The 17,767-nt window shown below is 47.0% G+C and overlaps 1 protein-coding gene across 2 annotated transcripts in view; it reads left to right on the top strand.

Annotated features, from left to right (window-relative positions):
• LOC147617218 (phenylcoumaran benzylic ether reductase IRL1-like) overlaps window positions 1-16,546 on the top strand; it is a 30,958-nt gene extending 14,412 nt beyond the window's left edge. The window contains exons 2-5 of one of the 2 annotated variants that reach the window (XM_086776824.1): window positions 13,881-14,018; window positions 14,234-14,471; window positions 15,704-15,907; window positions 16,091-16,546. In XM_086776824.1, the coding sequence (XP_086632950.1) occupies window positions 13,881-14,018; window positions 14,234-14,471; window positions 15,704-15,907; window positions 16,091-16,254 (744 nt within the window). In that variant the 3' untranslated portion in view covers window positions 16,255-16,546. The remainder of the gene's footprint in view (window positions 1-13,880; window positions 14,019-14,233; window positions 14,472-15,703; window positions 15,908-16,090) is intronic. The other variant, XM_086776825.1, reaches the window with a different exon arrangement.
• Window positions 16,547-17,767: the final 1,221 nt, after the last annotated feature.

The following is a 17,767-nucleotide window of genomic DNA, read 5'->3' on the forward strand; positions in this document are numbered from 1 at the left end:
TGTGCACGGGGACATGGTGGACAGTGTGAAATGGCATCAGGTGGGAGTGAAGATGGAAGCCCATGTGTGGATAACCCCATGTGTGAAAGGGGACAAAGGAATTTTAGCTTTGAAGGTTTAAAAACCTTTGAAATTATTGAAAAGCCTTTCATTAAAGAATAACGTGGCCCTTATGCTATTCTGGGGGCCACGTGTGCTTTTTGGGGGGAAAGAGGAAGGCTGGCGGGCAGCGCATGAGAGAGGGAAGCTTTTCTGAAAACAAGGCATACAAGCTGGTTGCAGGGCTGCTCCTCGCTTCCTCTTGCCTTTGGAAGGACTGTAGGCGGGCAGCGCTGAATTCAGGCCTGGAAAAACAGCTAGAGGGAGCTCTGCGCTGCTGGTCACAGGTGACTTTTTGGAAGGGCTGCAGGCGAGCCGTACGACTGAGGCTACAGGGGCAGCCTAATACTCCTTTACGCATGCTTTTAGGAGATTGAAGCTGGCTGCTGTGCTGCGCTACAGGGCAGAGACACAGGCCAACTTTTCTCTCTCTCTCTCTCTCCCCCTCTGCTGAAGAGTAGACAAGGGTTGGTTTCTCTGGACACAAAGGTGGACAAGGGCTGGATATTCATGAACATAGACATCATGTCGATGGCGTTCATCTGATGGAGCTTTCAGCTTATCTTTGCTTTGGATTCGGGACTGTTTTGGGACAGTTTAATGGGCTGTTTTTGTTTGGTCGCAAATTCAGCTATGTGCTTGGGTTTTTGGCTGCAAGGACAAGGTCATTTGGTTATGTTTCTTGGCATGGGAGTGATGCAAGCTCGCATGGCTGCGTGCTCATGGAGCAGATTGTTTTCTTCCTGCTAGAAAGGAACAGTGGGACCTACAGTTATGGGCATCTCTATGTTGCCAGATGTTTCATGAGGGAACAGGTAACTAGATGTATGGAAACAGGACAGAAGTTTCAAAGGGAAACAGGCCTAGGGGTTTCATGTGGAAACAGGTCGTAGGTTTTCTCGAGGAGACATGTATTTGGGTTTCTCCAGGAGATAGGTCACATGCAGGCAGAAGATACAGGAATGGACACATGTTTGGTACAGCCTTGCTACTGATAGGACAGGGGACAGGGAATCCATGACAGAGATGGATAGTACCCTTGGATGGTAGAGAGGGTTTGTACAGGTGTGTCAACTGTATGGTAGGCTGTGCTGTGATGCGAGTTCTCTTTTGAGAGACAGTTTGGGAGTCTGTGTTGTGATACAGGAGCACTGGATGTGTCAGGGTGTGATGCTGTTCATAGTGTGAGAGGCTATGGATGGTTGTGGCAGCCTTGATCATGGGAGAAAGCTTCTGTATGCAGACTCAATGTGAAGAGTCTTTCGATATGAACAATGGCTGGACTTGTTTGTGGATGCCGTGTGGACAAGAAGCCAGATGCAGTTTCTTTGCAGGCTTCAGGAGTTCTACTGGGACGGCTGAATTACCAGCCTTATATTGTAATCAAAGCTCTTAAAATCAATTAAAGAAATACCGCAAGGGGCGCCACTGCGATTTGGGGCCAATGGGTGTCCGTGTACTTTTTGCAGGAGCACTCTAGCTCCCCCTGTTTGTTTTCCTTTTCTAGGTCCTCAATGGTGTTGAAGTGTTTTATGTGCAAATGTTTGTTCCACCGCCCTTTGGTTTCTGAAGGCCGGTTTACAAGGTTCCGTTGCTGGGACACATCGTCGACTTTCTCAAGGAGGCGAGTCCGTGGTTGCTTTGGTTGGGACAATCGCCAACTTTCCTAAGGGGGCGAGCTCGTGGTTGTCTCATGAGAGTCGCATCAAAAGCTTCAACATGAGGAAAGTGAAAAGGAAGTGCAGGACACAGTACAGGATTTTGTGTCTTTGCCTATATGAGGTGAAGAGCAAGAGCTGAAGATGAAGTTCAGGAGAAAAGACACCAAGGACAAGAAGTAGTCGGCCAGGAACAAGAAGCAGTTGAAGTGTTATGGTGCAGGAGATGCGTTGAAGGCTATGGCTTTCGACAGTTTGTCACCGGTGGTATCTTCACGGAGGCTTCATGGGTTCGGAAGACAGTTTCTTTCTATGTTAGTGGTGATCTACTATGCTTCATAGAGGACTTGTGCGTACCACTTGGGTGGAGTGCAAGCAGGTTTTGGGTGCCTGAGGATGTATCAGATGAGGCTCAGATGGAAGTGGAGGAACTTGATGAGGTTCTTATTCCCGAGCAGATACTGGCACATTAGGTACAGGGTAAAGTTTCCCGTCGCTATCCTGTGAAGTTCAAGAGCTGTTCACTGATGGATACGAAGTGAATGGAGGAGGTTCACTGATGGATGCGCAGTGGATGGAGGAGGGTGACTTAGCAGATTCACCTGAGGAGTTGCAGCTTTATCTTGATGCCTATGAGTTGGAGTCGACTCTTGTTACGGCTCATTCAGGTTCAGCAGAGCATAGGTTTGGAGCATTGCCTGATGCTCAAGAGGGGGGTAGCACCTCCGCTCCCTTCTTGTTACAGACAGGCTCATTTGTTATCTAGGAGTCGCTTGGTGACATCTTTGTATTCACCCGAAGATACTGAGGCTGACAGTACATCTGCTTATGGGACTTCTATGATATTGTGTACTAGTCACAAGAGATGGTAAAGTTGGCAGTCGCGCGCACCTTGAACTATAACTGCAACTATGGATAACTCTATGGAGGGCATAAGTCTTGCGAGCAGTCCTAGAGTTGGTTTGGTTCATGGAAATATGGATCGAACTCTGTTTGTGCATGTATGCATTCACTTTTTGAGGTAGAGGTATTTTTGTATTCTGGTGCCATTGGATCCTGGTATCATTGAGAATACATTGGGAAATACTCTGCATTGTGTCATGTGCTGCATGTATGTTTGTATGATACATCAAGTACTTTATTATGTGCATGGATGCACCACTGGGTGTAACTCCTGCGGGATGGCCATGAAACATATGTGGGAAAGTACTTAGTGGATGTAGTGTTTGGATGCATTGAGTGCTTGCATATGCTCATGTTTTACCTTCAGTCATGGGTCCTGCGGGATGCCCATGGGCGTAAGGCTTGCGAGCAGCCCTTAGACTGTTACTTTGGAGTAGGTAGAGCATTTTGAGGAGCATATTGTTTGCGAATGCATGTATGTGTCATGCATATGTTTGTCATATGTAGAATGATGCATGGTTTTGTTTTTGGCTAACACAGGTAACGTGTTTCCATTTGGTTTTAGACTTTTGCTGTAGGTTCTGAAGGAACAAGCAAGAGGATAGTGTGGCTTATTGTGCAGGATGATTGTTCTATCATCCAGATGCATTGGAAGGCCATTGTTTTTGCCATATGGGGTATCTTTGCTCATAAGATGCTTTACTGTGCCATTGAGTGCAATCGAGGACGCTTGCCATTTTTCAAGAGGGGGGTATGTCACGACCCTGTGTTTTTCTCTGGACAAGATGCAGATGTGCACGGGGACATGGTGGACAGTGTGAAATGGCATCAGGTGGGAGTGAAGATGGAAGCCCATGTGTGGATAACCCCATGTGTGAAAGGGGACAAAGGAATTTTAGCTTTGAAGGTTTAAAAACCTTTGAAATTATTGAAAAGCCTTTCATTAAAGAATAACGTGGCCCTTATGCTATTCTGGGGGCCACGTGTGCTTTTTGGGGGGAAAGAGGAAGGCTGGCGGGCAGCGCATGAGAGAGGGAAGCTTTTCTGAAAACAAGGCATACAAGCTGGTTGCAGGGCTGCTCCTCGCTTCCTCTTGCCTTTGGAAGGACTGTAGGCGGGCAGCGCTGAATTCAGGCCTGGAAAAACAGCTAGAGGGAGCTCTGCGCTGCTGGTCACAGGTGACTTTTTGGAAGGGCTGCAGGCGAGCCGTACGACTGAGGCTACAGGGGCAGCCTAATACTCCTTTACGCATGCTTTTAGGAGATTGAAGCTGGCTGCTGTGCTGCGCTACAGGGCAGAGACACAGGCCAACTTTTCTCTCTCTCTCTCTCTCCCCCTCTGCTGAAGAGTAGACAAGGGTTGGTTTCTCTGGACACAAAGGTGGACAAGGGCTGGATATTCATGAACATAGACATCATGTCGATGGCGTTCATCTGATGGAGCTTTCAGCTTATCTTTGCTTTGGATTCGGGACTGTTTTGGGACAGTTTAATGGGCTGTTTTTGTTTGGTCGCAAATTCAGCTATGTGCTTGGGTTTTTGGCTGCAAGGACAAGGTCATTTGGTTATGTTTCTTGGCATGGGAGTGATGCAAGCTCGCATGGCTGCGTGCTCATGGAGCAGATTGTTTTCTTCCTGCTAGAAAGGAACAGTGGGACCTACAGTTATGGGCATCTCTATGTTGCCAGATGTTTCATGAGGGAACAGGTAACTAGATGTATGGAAACAGGACAGAAGTTTCAAAGGGAAACAGGCCTAGGGGTTTCATGTGGAAACAGGTCGTAGGTTTTCTCGAGGAGACATGTATTTGGGTTTCTCCAGGAGATAGGTCACATGCAGGCAGAAGATACAGGAATGGACACATGTTTGGTACAGCCTTGCTACTGATAGGACAGGGGACAGGGAATCCATGACAGAGATGGATAGTACCCTTGGATGGTAGAGAGGGTTTGTACAGGTGTGTCAACTGTATGGTAGGCTGTGCTGTGATGCGAGTTCTCTTTTGAGAGACAGTTTGGGAGTCTGTGTTGTGATACAGGAGCACTGGATGTGTCAGGGTGTGATGCTGTTCATAGTGTGAGAGGCTATGGATGGTTGTGGCAGCCTTGATCATGGGAGAAAGCTTCTGTATGCAGACTCAATGTGAAGAGTCTTTCGATATGAACAATGGCTGGACTTGTTTGTGGATGCCGTGTGGACAAGAAGCCAGATGCAGTTTCTTTGCAGGCTTCAGGAGTTCTACTGGGATGGCTGAATTACCAGCCTTATATTGTAATCAAAGCTCTTAAAATCAATTAAAGAAATACCGCAAGGGGCGCCACTGCGATTTGGGGCCAATGGGTGTCCGTGTACTTTTTGCAGGAGCACTCTAGCTCCCCCTGTTTGTTTTCCTTTTCTAGGTCCTCAATGGTGTTGAAGTGTTTTATGTGCAAATGTTTGTTCCACCGCCCTTTGGTTTCTGAAGGCCGGTTTACAATGTATCAGATGAGGCTCAGCCGGAAGTTGAGGAACTTGATGAGGTTCTGATTCCAGAGCAGATACTGGCACATAAAGAAAGGAAGGTATGAGGTAAAGTTTCCCGTCGCTATCTTGTGAAGTTCAAGAACTATTCACCGATGGATGCGAAGTGGATGGAGGAAGGTGACTTAACAGATTCACCTCAGGTTTTGCAGCTTTATCTCGATGCCTTTGAGTTAGAGCCGACTCTTGTTATGGCTCATTCAGGTTCAGCAGAGCATGGGTCTGGAGCATTACCTGATGCTCAAGAGGGGGGTAGCACCTCCACTCCCTTGATACAGACAGGCTCAGATGACATCTAGAGGTCGCTTGGTGCAGTTTTTATCTCACCCGAAGCTACTGAGGCTGACAATACATCTGTTTATGGGACTTCTATGATATATGTGCACAAGTCACATGGAATTTTGTGGATATGTATGGTTCACAGTGGTATACAACTTGGACTATTACTATGCCATTGGTTTGCAGTGAATGTTGATACATGTGTATGGCTTAGAGAGATTGGGACGCTAATCTTGCCATATTGTATATTTCACTTTGGATATTTTGATGCATCACCAGAATGCAATCGAGGACGCTTGCCATTTTTCAAGAGGGGGGTATGTCATGGCCCTGTGAAAATGGAACAGCACAAGTGTGGGCATGGTGGTTGCAGAGTCAGAATGCATGGTGGTTGCAGAGTCAGAATATTGAATGATTCACATGGGGGGTGCCCGGACAGAGTTAAAGATGTGTGGACATCCCTAGGTGTGAAGGGGGGAACTAGAACATTAAACTTTTAATGTTTACCAAAGTTGCCCCTAGGCCTTAGTGGCCCCTAGGGACTTTTAAAGTTTGGGGCCCTAGGATTTTTATGGGGAGGAGGCCACTCCACTTTTGGAGTGTGTGCTTCTCTCTCCTCCCCCTCTCTCTAGCTTTTGGGAAAAGGAGTCGTGGAGCTTTCATGCGCTTGTGTACATGCGTGGAAAAGCTGAAGAGAAGAGGTCGACTGCTGATTAGGGCTGCTGCTGCTATTTGCTGTGTGCTGTGTGCTGGAGCAGGCCGTACAACAGCCGTACAGCTCTGTACGACAGCAGATACTGCTGAGGACAGGCGGCGTTGAGCTGTGGGACAGAGGCAGCTGAGCAGGCGACTATCATCAGGTGGCTGTTGGTCCTGGTACAGGCCGTACAGCCCTGTACGACTGCCGTACAGTGTATGGACAGGGCTGACACAGGCTGCGCTGAACAGAGCTGCTGCAGGCGGCGTTGGACAGGTGCTGGACAGATCTTGCTGCGCCGATTCAGGCGAGCACAGGTGCAGACAGTAGGCGGCGCTTGCAAGTACAACTCCTGGCACGCATCCCGAGGTAGTACACAGACGGGTACGGGGCTGTTTTACAGATCTGTACATTCAAAGACAGCATAGAAGTGAACACAAGGAGGAGGGTACAGACAAGTACGTGCATGCGTGTGCAGCAGGGTTGTGGAAACAAGTGCCTGCAAGTACAGATTGGTACCGTTGCTTCCTCCAGTGCTGTTTCACGAGCTGATTTTGGTAAGCTCCTCATCTGTGCATCTATCTCTCTTTCTACTGCTTGATGTCTGTTGCAGATATGAGCTATCTGGCCCCTTGTGAGAGGATGGGTATGGCAGATTGACAAGGGTTGAGACAGAGTTTGGACAGCATATGTATGTATGAGCTGAGATGTTGAATCATGCACTTGAGTTATGCCAGATGTATGCTCATGGCTGCTCTGCTTAGTGGTCTTGGCTGATCAGAGGGAGGCACAGTGTGTTATTGTGGAACACAGATCTGTGTGCATAGATCCTCTGTGCTAAGAGGTATTGTGGGCCGTCAGATTGGACATACAGGTGTAATCTCTTGGCTGATTTTTGTTGTACTCAGCCATTCATATTTTTGGAATTGAATAAAGAAATACCGCAAGGGGCGCCAAGCTTTGGGGCCAACAGGTGTCGCTTTGTTTTCAGATTTGGGCACTCTAGCTCCAATCTGTTTTGTTTTCACATCTAGACTACAAGTGGACGGGTGACTGCTAGTCTACCGCACTCTGGTTTCTATCAGAGGCCGGTTTCAACTAATCTATCTGGACTTGAAGAGTCTCCACTCAATCCCTAATAACAAGTCTACATGTTCTAGGTGCATAACATAGCATTCCAGAGTATCTTTGTTGTAACACGCGGAAGCTCTGGGAGTCTTCTTTCAGCCCTAAACACTCTTGGAAAACCATCTGTTGCAAAACGCAGATATATAGAGAGAGAGATGTGCTGGAAATTCAGTATATTCATATGGTACAAAAAGGTATCCTAATCTACAGCCATAGGCTGCCTTACATAAAAGGTGGAACCGGCTTTTGTGCACCTGGAGGTGGTGGACACCAATGTTTCATTTTCTTCAGGCACGGAGGAGATTGGAGGACTCTCTGCAACGGATACTTGGGAGTGGATTCTAGATAGTGGTGCTTCCAGGCACATGACTCCTTTCCGTTCCGGTTTACAGGATCTTTGCAGGTTTTCTGGTCACATTTTTACTGGGGATACATCCACTATCCCAGTTCACATTGAGAGCAGGTTGGAGATAGTTCCCGATGGCAAAGGGGGGAAGCATTCCTCCCCGGTGTTGTATGTTCTGTCACTTGGTTTTCATTTGTTGTCAGTGTATCAGGTTTGCAAGACTGGCGTACGGGTGGAGTTTGATGAGCACTTTGTTGCTCTCCGGGACAAAGCAACAGGCCAGGTAGTTTGGGAAGGCAGAGTGGAGAATGGAGTTTACAAGCTTTCAGCACTCTCTCTCCCAGGTCCTCAGGTTTGTGATGAGTGGCACTCTGGTAATGGCCACTTGAGTGTGGATACGCTACAGGTGCAGGCTTTCCGAGACCAGATGGTGGATAGCTTGCCAGTAGATGGTAACAGTTGGTAGGAACTCTCCAGTACCGATGTTGGTAGTTCTTGTGTTCGGCAGTCAGAGGAACCTGAACATGTAACTTATGCTCTGATGTCTCGTAGTATTCGGGACAAAGAAACTCCTGTAGATGAGGATGTTCTTTCCACGGGGACCTTTTGGAAAGCCAGGCAGGTGGCAGTTGATTACTTGCAGAAGGAGGTGGTTTCTCCAGGCTTTGTGGTTCCGGATTCAGAGGGGGTGGTTGACAGGTTTCAGAAGGCCTTGCGTGGTCTTCAGCAGGTTTCCAGGACTTGGTTTTGCACGGTAACAGGTGTTGATCCTGGTGAGCATTGTGATGCCTCTTTGACTCAGAAGCAGAATGGTTCATTGATCTAGTTGATGGACACCAGATTGGACGGGAGCTTCCTGATGAGGCAATTGAGCTCATGGTTGCAGATGACTCTTTGGGAGGCAGGATTGCGTTTCCTGTGGTTTCTGCAGCATGCGAAGGATCATGGACTCTTTTACACAGGAGGGGGATTGATTGATGGAGTCCGACTCCACGGTTGGAGTGACTCAGTTTGGGGAGGAGATCCGGACACGAGGAGATCTACTTCCGGCCCAGGAGCAGTTTTACGAAGCAGTAAGGGGCAATCCTCTTTTGCCTTGTCGAGGACAGAGGCAGAGTACCGGGCTGCTTGTGATGCTGCTTGTGAGGTGGTGAGGATGCAGAGGTTGCATTGCAGGTTTGGGCTTCCACTGGAGGAACCCATGGTCAGCCAGAGGCACTTTGGTCATGAACAGATCGTTGCTGATGACATCTTGCTAGAGTTCTGTTCGACAGAGGACAGTACGATGGACCTCTTCACGAAGTCGCTATCTCAGGATTTGCTCAGGCGGCACCCCAGCTCCCTGTGGTTGGTTTCACAGCCAAGAGCTGAGAGGGGGTGTTAGAAGTCATCTCCTATCTATTTTTATACACCAGGGCCTTTGTTGTGGGTGTGCCGACCCTTATGAGGTGTTTTCTCATTTTTCCTCACTCCGTATTTTTCCCCCATTTTTCCATGGTGTGGATGGATGCCACATGTTGGCAGGAGCCCTTGGTGCTGGCCGACTGCACCTCATGTGCTCCTGGTGACTGGCCGACTGCCTATGATGCAGTCGTGGAGGTTTTGATGCTGGCCGACCTGTTTTGTACAGTTGTGGAGATATTTTCTGCTAGCCGACTTGCTTTATGCAGTCGTGGAGAGCCCTCAAGCGCTGGCCGATTGCATCCATGGGGCATATAAATAGGTCCCATGTTCCTCACCATTTTCTCATTCAGTTTTGTACGGGATCTTGTGTATAGAGAAGAGTTTACAGGCCTATCTCTCAGTGTTTCTTGTGTTGTCTATTTTCTGCACTCTACTTGCTCTTGTGGACCCAAGTTTGGTTATCATTTCCACTGCGTATTTTGATAGAAGAATGTGGATTCTATGGCCATTCACTTCTCTATAAACTCGGAGAAGATCATGCAAGCCAAAAACTTTAGAGTTGAACAAACAATCAAAACATGAACTAGGGCGAGAAAGTACAGTAACTGACGTACCTGTCAAAGACAACTGGCTAGCTGCCTTTGGCTTGGGTCCTGCGTTGGTCTTTGCACCCTTTTGCTTCGTGCACTCATTACGCATGTGTCCTTTTTCTTCACAGATGAAACAACGTCCCTCCTCCTTGAGCTTCAAAGCTTTAAGGAGTCGTTTCTTCTTCGCTGGTGTCGAATTGGAATTCTTTGAAGGTTGGTCTGAAGACTTTCCTTCAGTCGTGTTAGCCATTGGTGCGGAGAACTTTCTTTTGTGCTTGTTTCCTAGCTCGGTAACGAGTTTAGACTTGGAAGAGACCATTGTATCATCATAGATACGAGCTGAATGAATGGCCTCGTCCAAAGTTTTGCATTTGTTATTTTTAATGTGTAAACGGTATGAGTTTGGTAAACCGGCTACGAAGAACCCCAAAAGAGTAGTGGGATCCATCTTTGTAGCTTTCATATGCAAGTCCCTAAACTTCAGGAGGTAGACCTCATAAGTGAGGTGCTGCGAGGTCATGGTCAAAGCTGTAAACCGGGCAACAACATCATAATCGTCCTCTTTCTTGAGGAATTCCTTCTTGAAGACGTCTTTGAATTGTGCCCAAGTCGTTGGCTTAGGATTGAGTTCCTTCCACCAAAGCAAAGCTTTGCGGCCGAGAGGAAACCTGCTACTAACTAGATCTTTTTTTCATCATCATATGGATGAAAATGAAGATGGACTTGCCACTTATGTAGCCAAGTGTCCACGATCTCCTTGGTACGCTGTCTTTGCTCGCCCCCGAATTGTTCCGGAGTAATGTTGGGGCCTAAAGCAGAGGCCAAGGTATCCGTACCCGAAAGAGTAAATAGGGTAGTGGTTAAGAGAGAGATGGAGTTCTGCAAGGCTTGCATTTGGGCGGCGATTTGTGCTTGACGTTTCGAAGAAGAAGCTTCGAGGGCTACTTTGAACTCTTGGAAATCTGATTTTGAGACACAATCGTCAAAAAGATCGGCATCGGTATCTTCCGTAAGCTGGCAAGCCTTCGCGTTCGACAAGGGGCTCCAACTCTGATCCTTTGGTCGACATCTTGAAGAGGGCAAGTGGAGAGAAAATTCGATCTTGCACAAGAATAGTGCGAGAGAACTTGAGAGCTTGAAAACTTGAGATATGTGTGGCAAGAAGTCCACTTAAGGGGTCGCCTGACATGCTGTCGTCCTCCACGCTGCTGCCAGCGCCGCCTTCGTGCAAGTGTCCAAGGCCGCCTGTGCCAGCCTGCCCGCGTAGGCGTGGCTCCTGCGTAGGCCTGGCCACAAGCCGGCGTAGGCGTGGGTGCCTGCTTGCATAGGCGTGGGCGCCTGCCTACACGCTTGCCCGTCTGCATGCTTGTGCCTCCTATGTCCGGTAGCCCACGACCAGCACGCGACCAGCACCGCCAACGATCCCATCTCGCGCTCTCTCTCTCTCTCTCTCTCTCTCTCTCTCTCTCTCTCGTTCAAACAAAAGCGAACATGCTTTTTCTTTGTTTTCTCTCCCAAAACTGTTCATGTGACTGCACAAACACCTTCAGCCTTCTTCTTGCAAAGCAAACAACCCTGCTAACCACCTACACCCTCATCACGGGTTTCTTTGATGAAAAAGCAACATACTATCTGAAAAAAAACAGCAGCATGCATAAACAAAACAGCAAGCTTCTTGAACATATACCTTTCTTCGACCTCATCTTCTCTACCTACCGACTTGCTCGTTCACGAGGCACGCTCTGATACCACTGTCAAATCCTCATAGGATCTCCTCGTAGAACGCTCCTGGTACGAGACTCGCACTTGCAAACAAAGCAAACAAAACAAGAAGGGGGTGCAGGCCTGACTCACCACCCAACCATGACAGCCGTGAGCAAGCCCACAGACTTGGCTGTCCCCACCGAGCCACAAGCTGAGCTAACTAGGTTGACGTACCGACCAATCTCTACCTTGTGACGTCCCATACCGCCACGAAGCTACCCTCGCGGGCCTCGAGACCGCTGCTGGCCTTGGCTGCGTAAAGGAGGTGCACATCTGCACTAGATCCAGGCTCCAGAACATAGAGCTCTCACGAATCACGCGAGACTCTATATGACTAATGACTAACCTTGGCCACCCTTTTATAGGCTCTTGGCCCCACACTTGGGCGCCCGCCCATCCATACTTGGGTGCCCGCCCATTAGTCTATCCCTAACTCAGCTCGCCAATCAGCCTGCCTAGCTCCAAGCTTCCCCAAACCTCGAAGCTAGTCTTGCGTGCGTGTAGCACACGATAGATACACACTGTGCACATGACACTTCATGCATTGACAGAAGATGAAAACCAAGAGCAGGGACGTAAAGAACACGGGAGGCATGCCTGCCTCCCTTGCCGTCGGGAATAATCTCCATCCGGCCCTCACTGTGTATCGGAATGGTGGAGTTGTCGCCTATGAAAATGCGACCTGACTGCCGTTTCAGATCCAAAAAGAAGTCACGGGACGGAGTCATGTGCCTGGAGGCACCACTGTCAAGAGTCCATTCTCGAATATCCTTTGCGGTGAAGCCAACTGCCTCCTCGCTCGAAGACGATGAAGCATTGGTAGTCCATCATCTCTAAGTGCACAAATGCAGGAGTCTTTGCAGCTGAGGCTGAAGAATCAGCACTCTTCCCAGTCCGCTTAGGACACTTCCTCCAGTAGTGGCCTTTCTCGCCTCAATCATTGCAGGACTGCTCGGCCTTCAGTTTCTCTCGTTCTGTATCAGGCTTCTTCTCAGCAAACTTCTCCGGGTGAAGCCTTCCCTTTGCCCTTGTTGTTCCGGCCTTTCGGCCGTTGGCCAGTTAAGGCCTCCGAACCTCCGCTGTGAGGAGGGTTCGTGAAACGTTCCTCCTGGTCTAAGACCATGGGCACAAGCTCCTCCCAGGTGATGGTGCTGAGCCTACCACTGGTAATCAAAGAGGAGTAGAAAGCGGAATACTGAGCAGGCAAGTGAGACAGCAAAGTAATGGCCATATCTTCTGATGATATCTCCTTCCCAGCCTGGAGGACTTCCTGCTGAAGGGCTTGCACCTTGTTAATGTGCTCCCGCATCGTCGACGACTTTGCAGGGTTCATAACCCACATCTGCATTTCCAAGGAAATCCTCTTCATAGGCGATACCCTGTTATAAAGAGAAGCCAAGTGCTGCCATATGCCTCTGGCCAGCGTCATATGCTTTACGTGATTGATTACTTGTGGTGTGCAATTGAGGAAGATAAATGACCGGACCCTGGCGTTGACACGATCCCACATCTGTGCCTGTGCCTGTGCCTGTGCCTCGCGGTCCTTCTTCATTGACAATAACTCCCCTTCCTCTGCTTCCGGCAGTGGAACCCCGATAACGATGAAATCAGCAAGGTCATATGACTCCAGCACAGACTCCATCATAACCTTCCAGATACCGTAATTGTTCCGGTCCAACTGACGGTCCACTGGGAACGTGGGAAGAGTTGGGATCTTCACATGCTTCTCAGCCAGCTCTAACAAATTTGCAATCGCGGGGATGTAACTAAAAAGGGTGGGTGGGTGGGAAAAAAAAACCTTTGAACCTACAAGTGGCTGTCCAGCAACTTAGCCCGCCTTCCTCTTGCTACTTCTCTTCCCGAACAGTCCCTAACAGTCCACCAATCAGCAACGCAACAATCCCCCTCTTGCTTAGAAAACTCCCAAGATCTTTCAAGAGCCTAGGGCTCTGATACCATGTCGAAATACGCAGCGGAGATGATAACAAAATCTGAGACCACGAGAGCAAGTAGAGTGCAGAAAATAGACAGCACAAGAGAAGGAGAGAGATAGGCATGTAACTCTTCTCTATACACAAGATCCCGCAATGAAAAGATGATACAAAGAAGTGGGGGGCCCATGAGTGCAGTCGGCCAGTAGAAGGGCAGCCGACAGCATGCTGAAGTCACCCGACCAGCATTTACTCCAGTCGGCCAGCATGCATACACGTGTGAAGTCGGCCTGCTCCAGTCGGCCAGCAGCCAGTAGTTGGCCAGCATCTGGACCTTCCTGCCAGCACAAGGCAGCCTCCCACACTGTGGAAAAATGGGGAAAAAATACGGGGAGTGAGGAAAAATGAGAAAACACCTATACAGGGCGGGCACACCCACAACAGAGGCCTGGTGTCTGATAAAGACAGGAGATGACTTCTAACATGGTACCCATTGCTTAGATTGTGTCTCTTAAGGGCTTTGATTTGAGAGCATGAAGCAGGTTTGATATGTTCCTTGTAGGGCTCCTTGGAGGACTTTGAAAGCGTTGTGGAGGCCATCAAACAAGTAGACATTGTAATCTCTGCTGTGGACGGAGAACACTTGATCACTCAGCTCAACATCATCGCTGCCATCAAACAAGTAGGAACCCATATCAAGGTAATTGCATGTAGCTGGCTCCTTGACTCCCCTTGCAAAGAGGTGGGAAATAGCCGCTTGTATTTGGGTTGTTGGCTTCTCTTATCATTGTGTGAGCTATGCTCAAATCGATGTCTTTTCATCCAGTTAAATCCTTAATACTAAGTAAGGTTAATCTGCATACGAGTTCCTGTAGTTAATTAAGGGTTGGAAACTTGAATATTGTTCATTTTCAGCGGTTTCTACCATCGGAATTCGGCTTAGATGCTGACCATGTACAAGGAATTGGCCCCATTCAGCTGTGGTTAGATACCAAACTGAAGGTTAGGCGGGCTATAGAGGAGGCAGGATTACCTTACACCTATGTCTCAAGCTTTGGTTCTGGACATTATTTTCTCAAGAATCTCATGCAGCCTGGTTTAGAGTGCCCACCTAGAGACAAGGTTGTCATCTACGGCCATGGCAACGCAAAAGGTGTGGGAATCTTTCCATATTCAAGCTACAGTAAACAAGCATGTGATAATCGCATTAATGTGGCTAGAAGTATGCAAACGTGCCCTTTTCTTCAACAAAAGTCACGTGCTCTGTATTTTTAATCTTAAATTATTCCTCAACCTTCAGTAGTAAGGCTGTCTTCATGATTGTCCGGGCCTGCTACTGTGATGGATGGTAGCAAGAGGCTGCCCTTAAGGCGGACATGCTCCCAGCCATCTTATCTGGCAGAGTGGCCTAAGGTAGTGTCAACACAGGAGCACCTGCGTAAGGACGTGTTGAGTGGTGTCTCATGACTGGAAAGGTGGAGTGGCCATGCACCTGGGTATTCACAAAGCAGGGAACTGCCATCAGCTGGCATGTGAAATTCCCAGCTCACAGACATCCTCTTGCAGTTTCAGTGTCTGGCCGCCATGCTTGTCCATTTCCTACTCAAGAGGCTTGCACAACAGGAACTAAACATGTACACTTTTTTTTTGAGCAGGGGAGCGTGATGGATTGCAGGGTTATCTCTAAACTATAGTTAGGATGAGCTTGAGTTAGCGGGTAGCCCTATGGCTTTTGAGCCTGAGCTTCTAGTGTACCCAGCCTTAGGCTGTGTATGGTGTGTGAACACCATACACAAGGCATCCCCCAAGGTGGGGAGCCTTATGGGCTGGCCCATGCCCTAGATGCTCTTTACATGCTCGTATATTCTTCTATGCATTGACGTATGCATGCCTAGCCTCAGATGACTTCTAGATACTTGTTCTACAAGTGTTTTTTAGGGACTGACCCTGACACCTAAGGCTAGGAGAATGACCTACGTAGCTCGTGCTTGACATGTCCCTGGAGTGGGGCTTACAATGGGGCCACAGCACACTACAAATATTCCTTAAAAAAGGTACTAATGCTGTATAATGTTACTGAGCTAGTGCGTCATGTGACAATTCTAGTGCCATCTAAATGCTTTAGAACATATTTATGTATGCTTAGACCTTGTGGTTCATTAAAAGCGATTGAAGAAGTTAATGGTTAAGCGCTCAGATATCTGTGCTCCTCATTATAATTTGTAACTAGCCTTATACATTACCAATGCATGTGATAATGGCCTTTTTGTTGCAAAGAGCTCTCTCTTTATTGTGTACTAGTGTTGCATAAAGTTGTGTTATTGTTGCGTACTCGTGCATTAGGCATATGTGATCATGTTATTGGTTCCTTATCTGTTGTGCCAGCGGTCTTCGTATCCGAGGAAGACATTGCATTGTGCACTTTGACGATCATGGAAGACCCCAGGACTCTCAACAAGACTGTGCATTTGAGACCCCCTACAAACATTCTTTCTCAAAGTGAAGTGGTTAAGATATGGGAGGAGAAAATCAGAAAGCCACTCGATAAGATTTTTCTATCTGAAGAGGAGCTGGCTGAGCAGACAGAAGGTGAGAAAAAATTTATCACCTTTTTTTTGAAATATATTTGGATTGGGTGGTTTGGTTATTCATGCAAGGATTTATTTTTGTCATGGTTTTCACTCTTAAAAACGTTTTGTTAGAAACTTTTTTTGCACTTAAATGATTTTCAACTTGAAAATATGGGCTTTTTTGGTGGTGTTTTTTTAACAGCTTTACCTTTTCCCAAGAATGCTTATCCTTCATTTTCACACATAATATTTGCGAAGGGTGGACACTGTAGCTTTGCCTTGGGTTCAAGTGATGTGGAAGCCGTGGACCTTTACCCTGGGCTGCAATGCTTAGCTGTAGACAAGATACTCCAGAGGTTTTTGTAATGCCAAATGAAGCATTTACAACACTCTCTTTAGTCACATGAAGTTGAATTAGTGCTTCATGAAGCCACATGAAATGGACAAGCAATATCAATGTCTTCCACAAATGAAACACATGTAGACAAGAAATATCAATGTCTCCTACAAATGAAACATGCTTGTCCACATGATGAAACATATGGATAAGCAATATCAATGTCTCCAATTTGTCCATTTAAATAGCTACCTTGTACTTTTTCTATAGCTAAATATGTACAAGTTTTGCAAGCTACAATATAAGGTGCAAGTTCGGGAACTCCCATCTCCATCATCTCCATCCATGCGGCCTAGCAGTGCGGCCTAGCAATTGAGTTTTCCTTGAAGGTGATTTTTCTTTTTATCCATGTGGTTGGATTATATACAATCCAAGACTATGCCCATCTTTGCCAAAGGAAATTAATCTTCATTCCCTTGCATAGTAACCAATGCGTGTTCTTCCGAACTCTCAAAAAACATGATCAAACTTTCAAAACGGTTTCCAAATAAGCATGAACTAATTAAACCTTTAAAATGGTTTCCAAATAAGCATGAACTCCAATTTGGAAAACTATCTAGATGGGTGGAGTCCTAGAAATCGAGAACATTTCTCATTTATAAAATACCAAAAATTTGAGAATTATAATTAATTCAAATTTCATCTTAAAGGAATTCTTCATTATAGTTAATTATATCAATTATTTGGGACCTTACAATTATTCTATTATGTCAAGTATTTGGGACCTTACCAATAACTATTCTATTATATTAACTACTCTATTATATCTAGTATTTGGGACCTTATAGCAGCTACTACCCAAGTGGCTTTGTCATCCATGTTGGAAATTGAGTGGGGGGACAAGTCTTGGAAGGTCACCCATCCTAGTTGTGTTCACGCCATTCTAAAAAATCTTAAGGTGATGGAAAACCTCCATCACCCATCCTAGTTGTGTTCATGCCAATGCATACTTAACTGGAGTTTTGAGGTCAACCATCTAAACCCCAAAACCTTAAGGTGATGGAGGATCTCTAGTCTATCCATTTTTTTGAAAATCTCCTAGCCTTTGGTGCCAACTTGTTCACTTTTTCTTAGCTGAAAGGTTGAACTTGTTCATGTTTTCTTGGCTCAAAGGTTATACTTTAACCCATGGCTCTGATAACATGCTGTAAATTGGGTGGGAGACCAAGTCCCAGGACGTTACCTATCCCGGTCTTGTTCACGTCAATGTGCGCTTAATTGGAGATTTCCACAAATTGGTCTAGCCATCTAGATCCCAAAATGTTAAGGTGATGGAAAACCTCTGGTCTATCCATTTCGTGGAAATCTCCCAGTGGCCATTTGCTAATGGAGCCTGTGTTGAAGGCTACATAAGAGAAGAGGACCTCGGCAAGATACAACTACCAAATTTATTAGGGATAGCTTTAATTGTGATAATAGTAGCCCACAATAGGAAGGCTCTGCCTAATGGAGTCCGAAGATGCCATGATTATAGAAAGGAAA

Source organism: Cibotium barometz, chromosome 37, assembly GCF_041138505.1.
Source record: "Cibotium barometz isolate CiBa-2024 chromosome 37, ASM4113850v1, whole genome shotgun sequence".
NCBI lineage: Eukaryota > Viridiplantae > Streptophyta > Polypodiopsida > Cyatheales > Cibotiaceae > Cibotium > Cibotium barometz.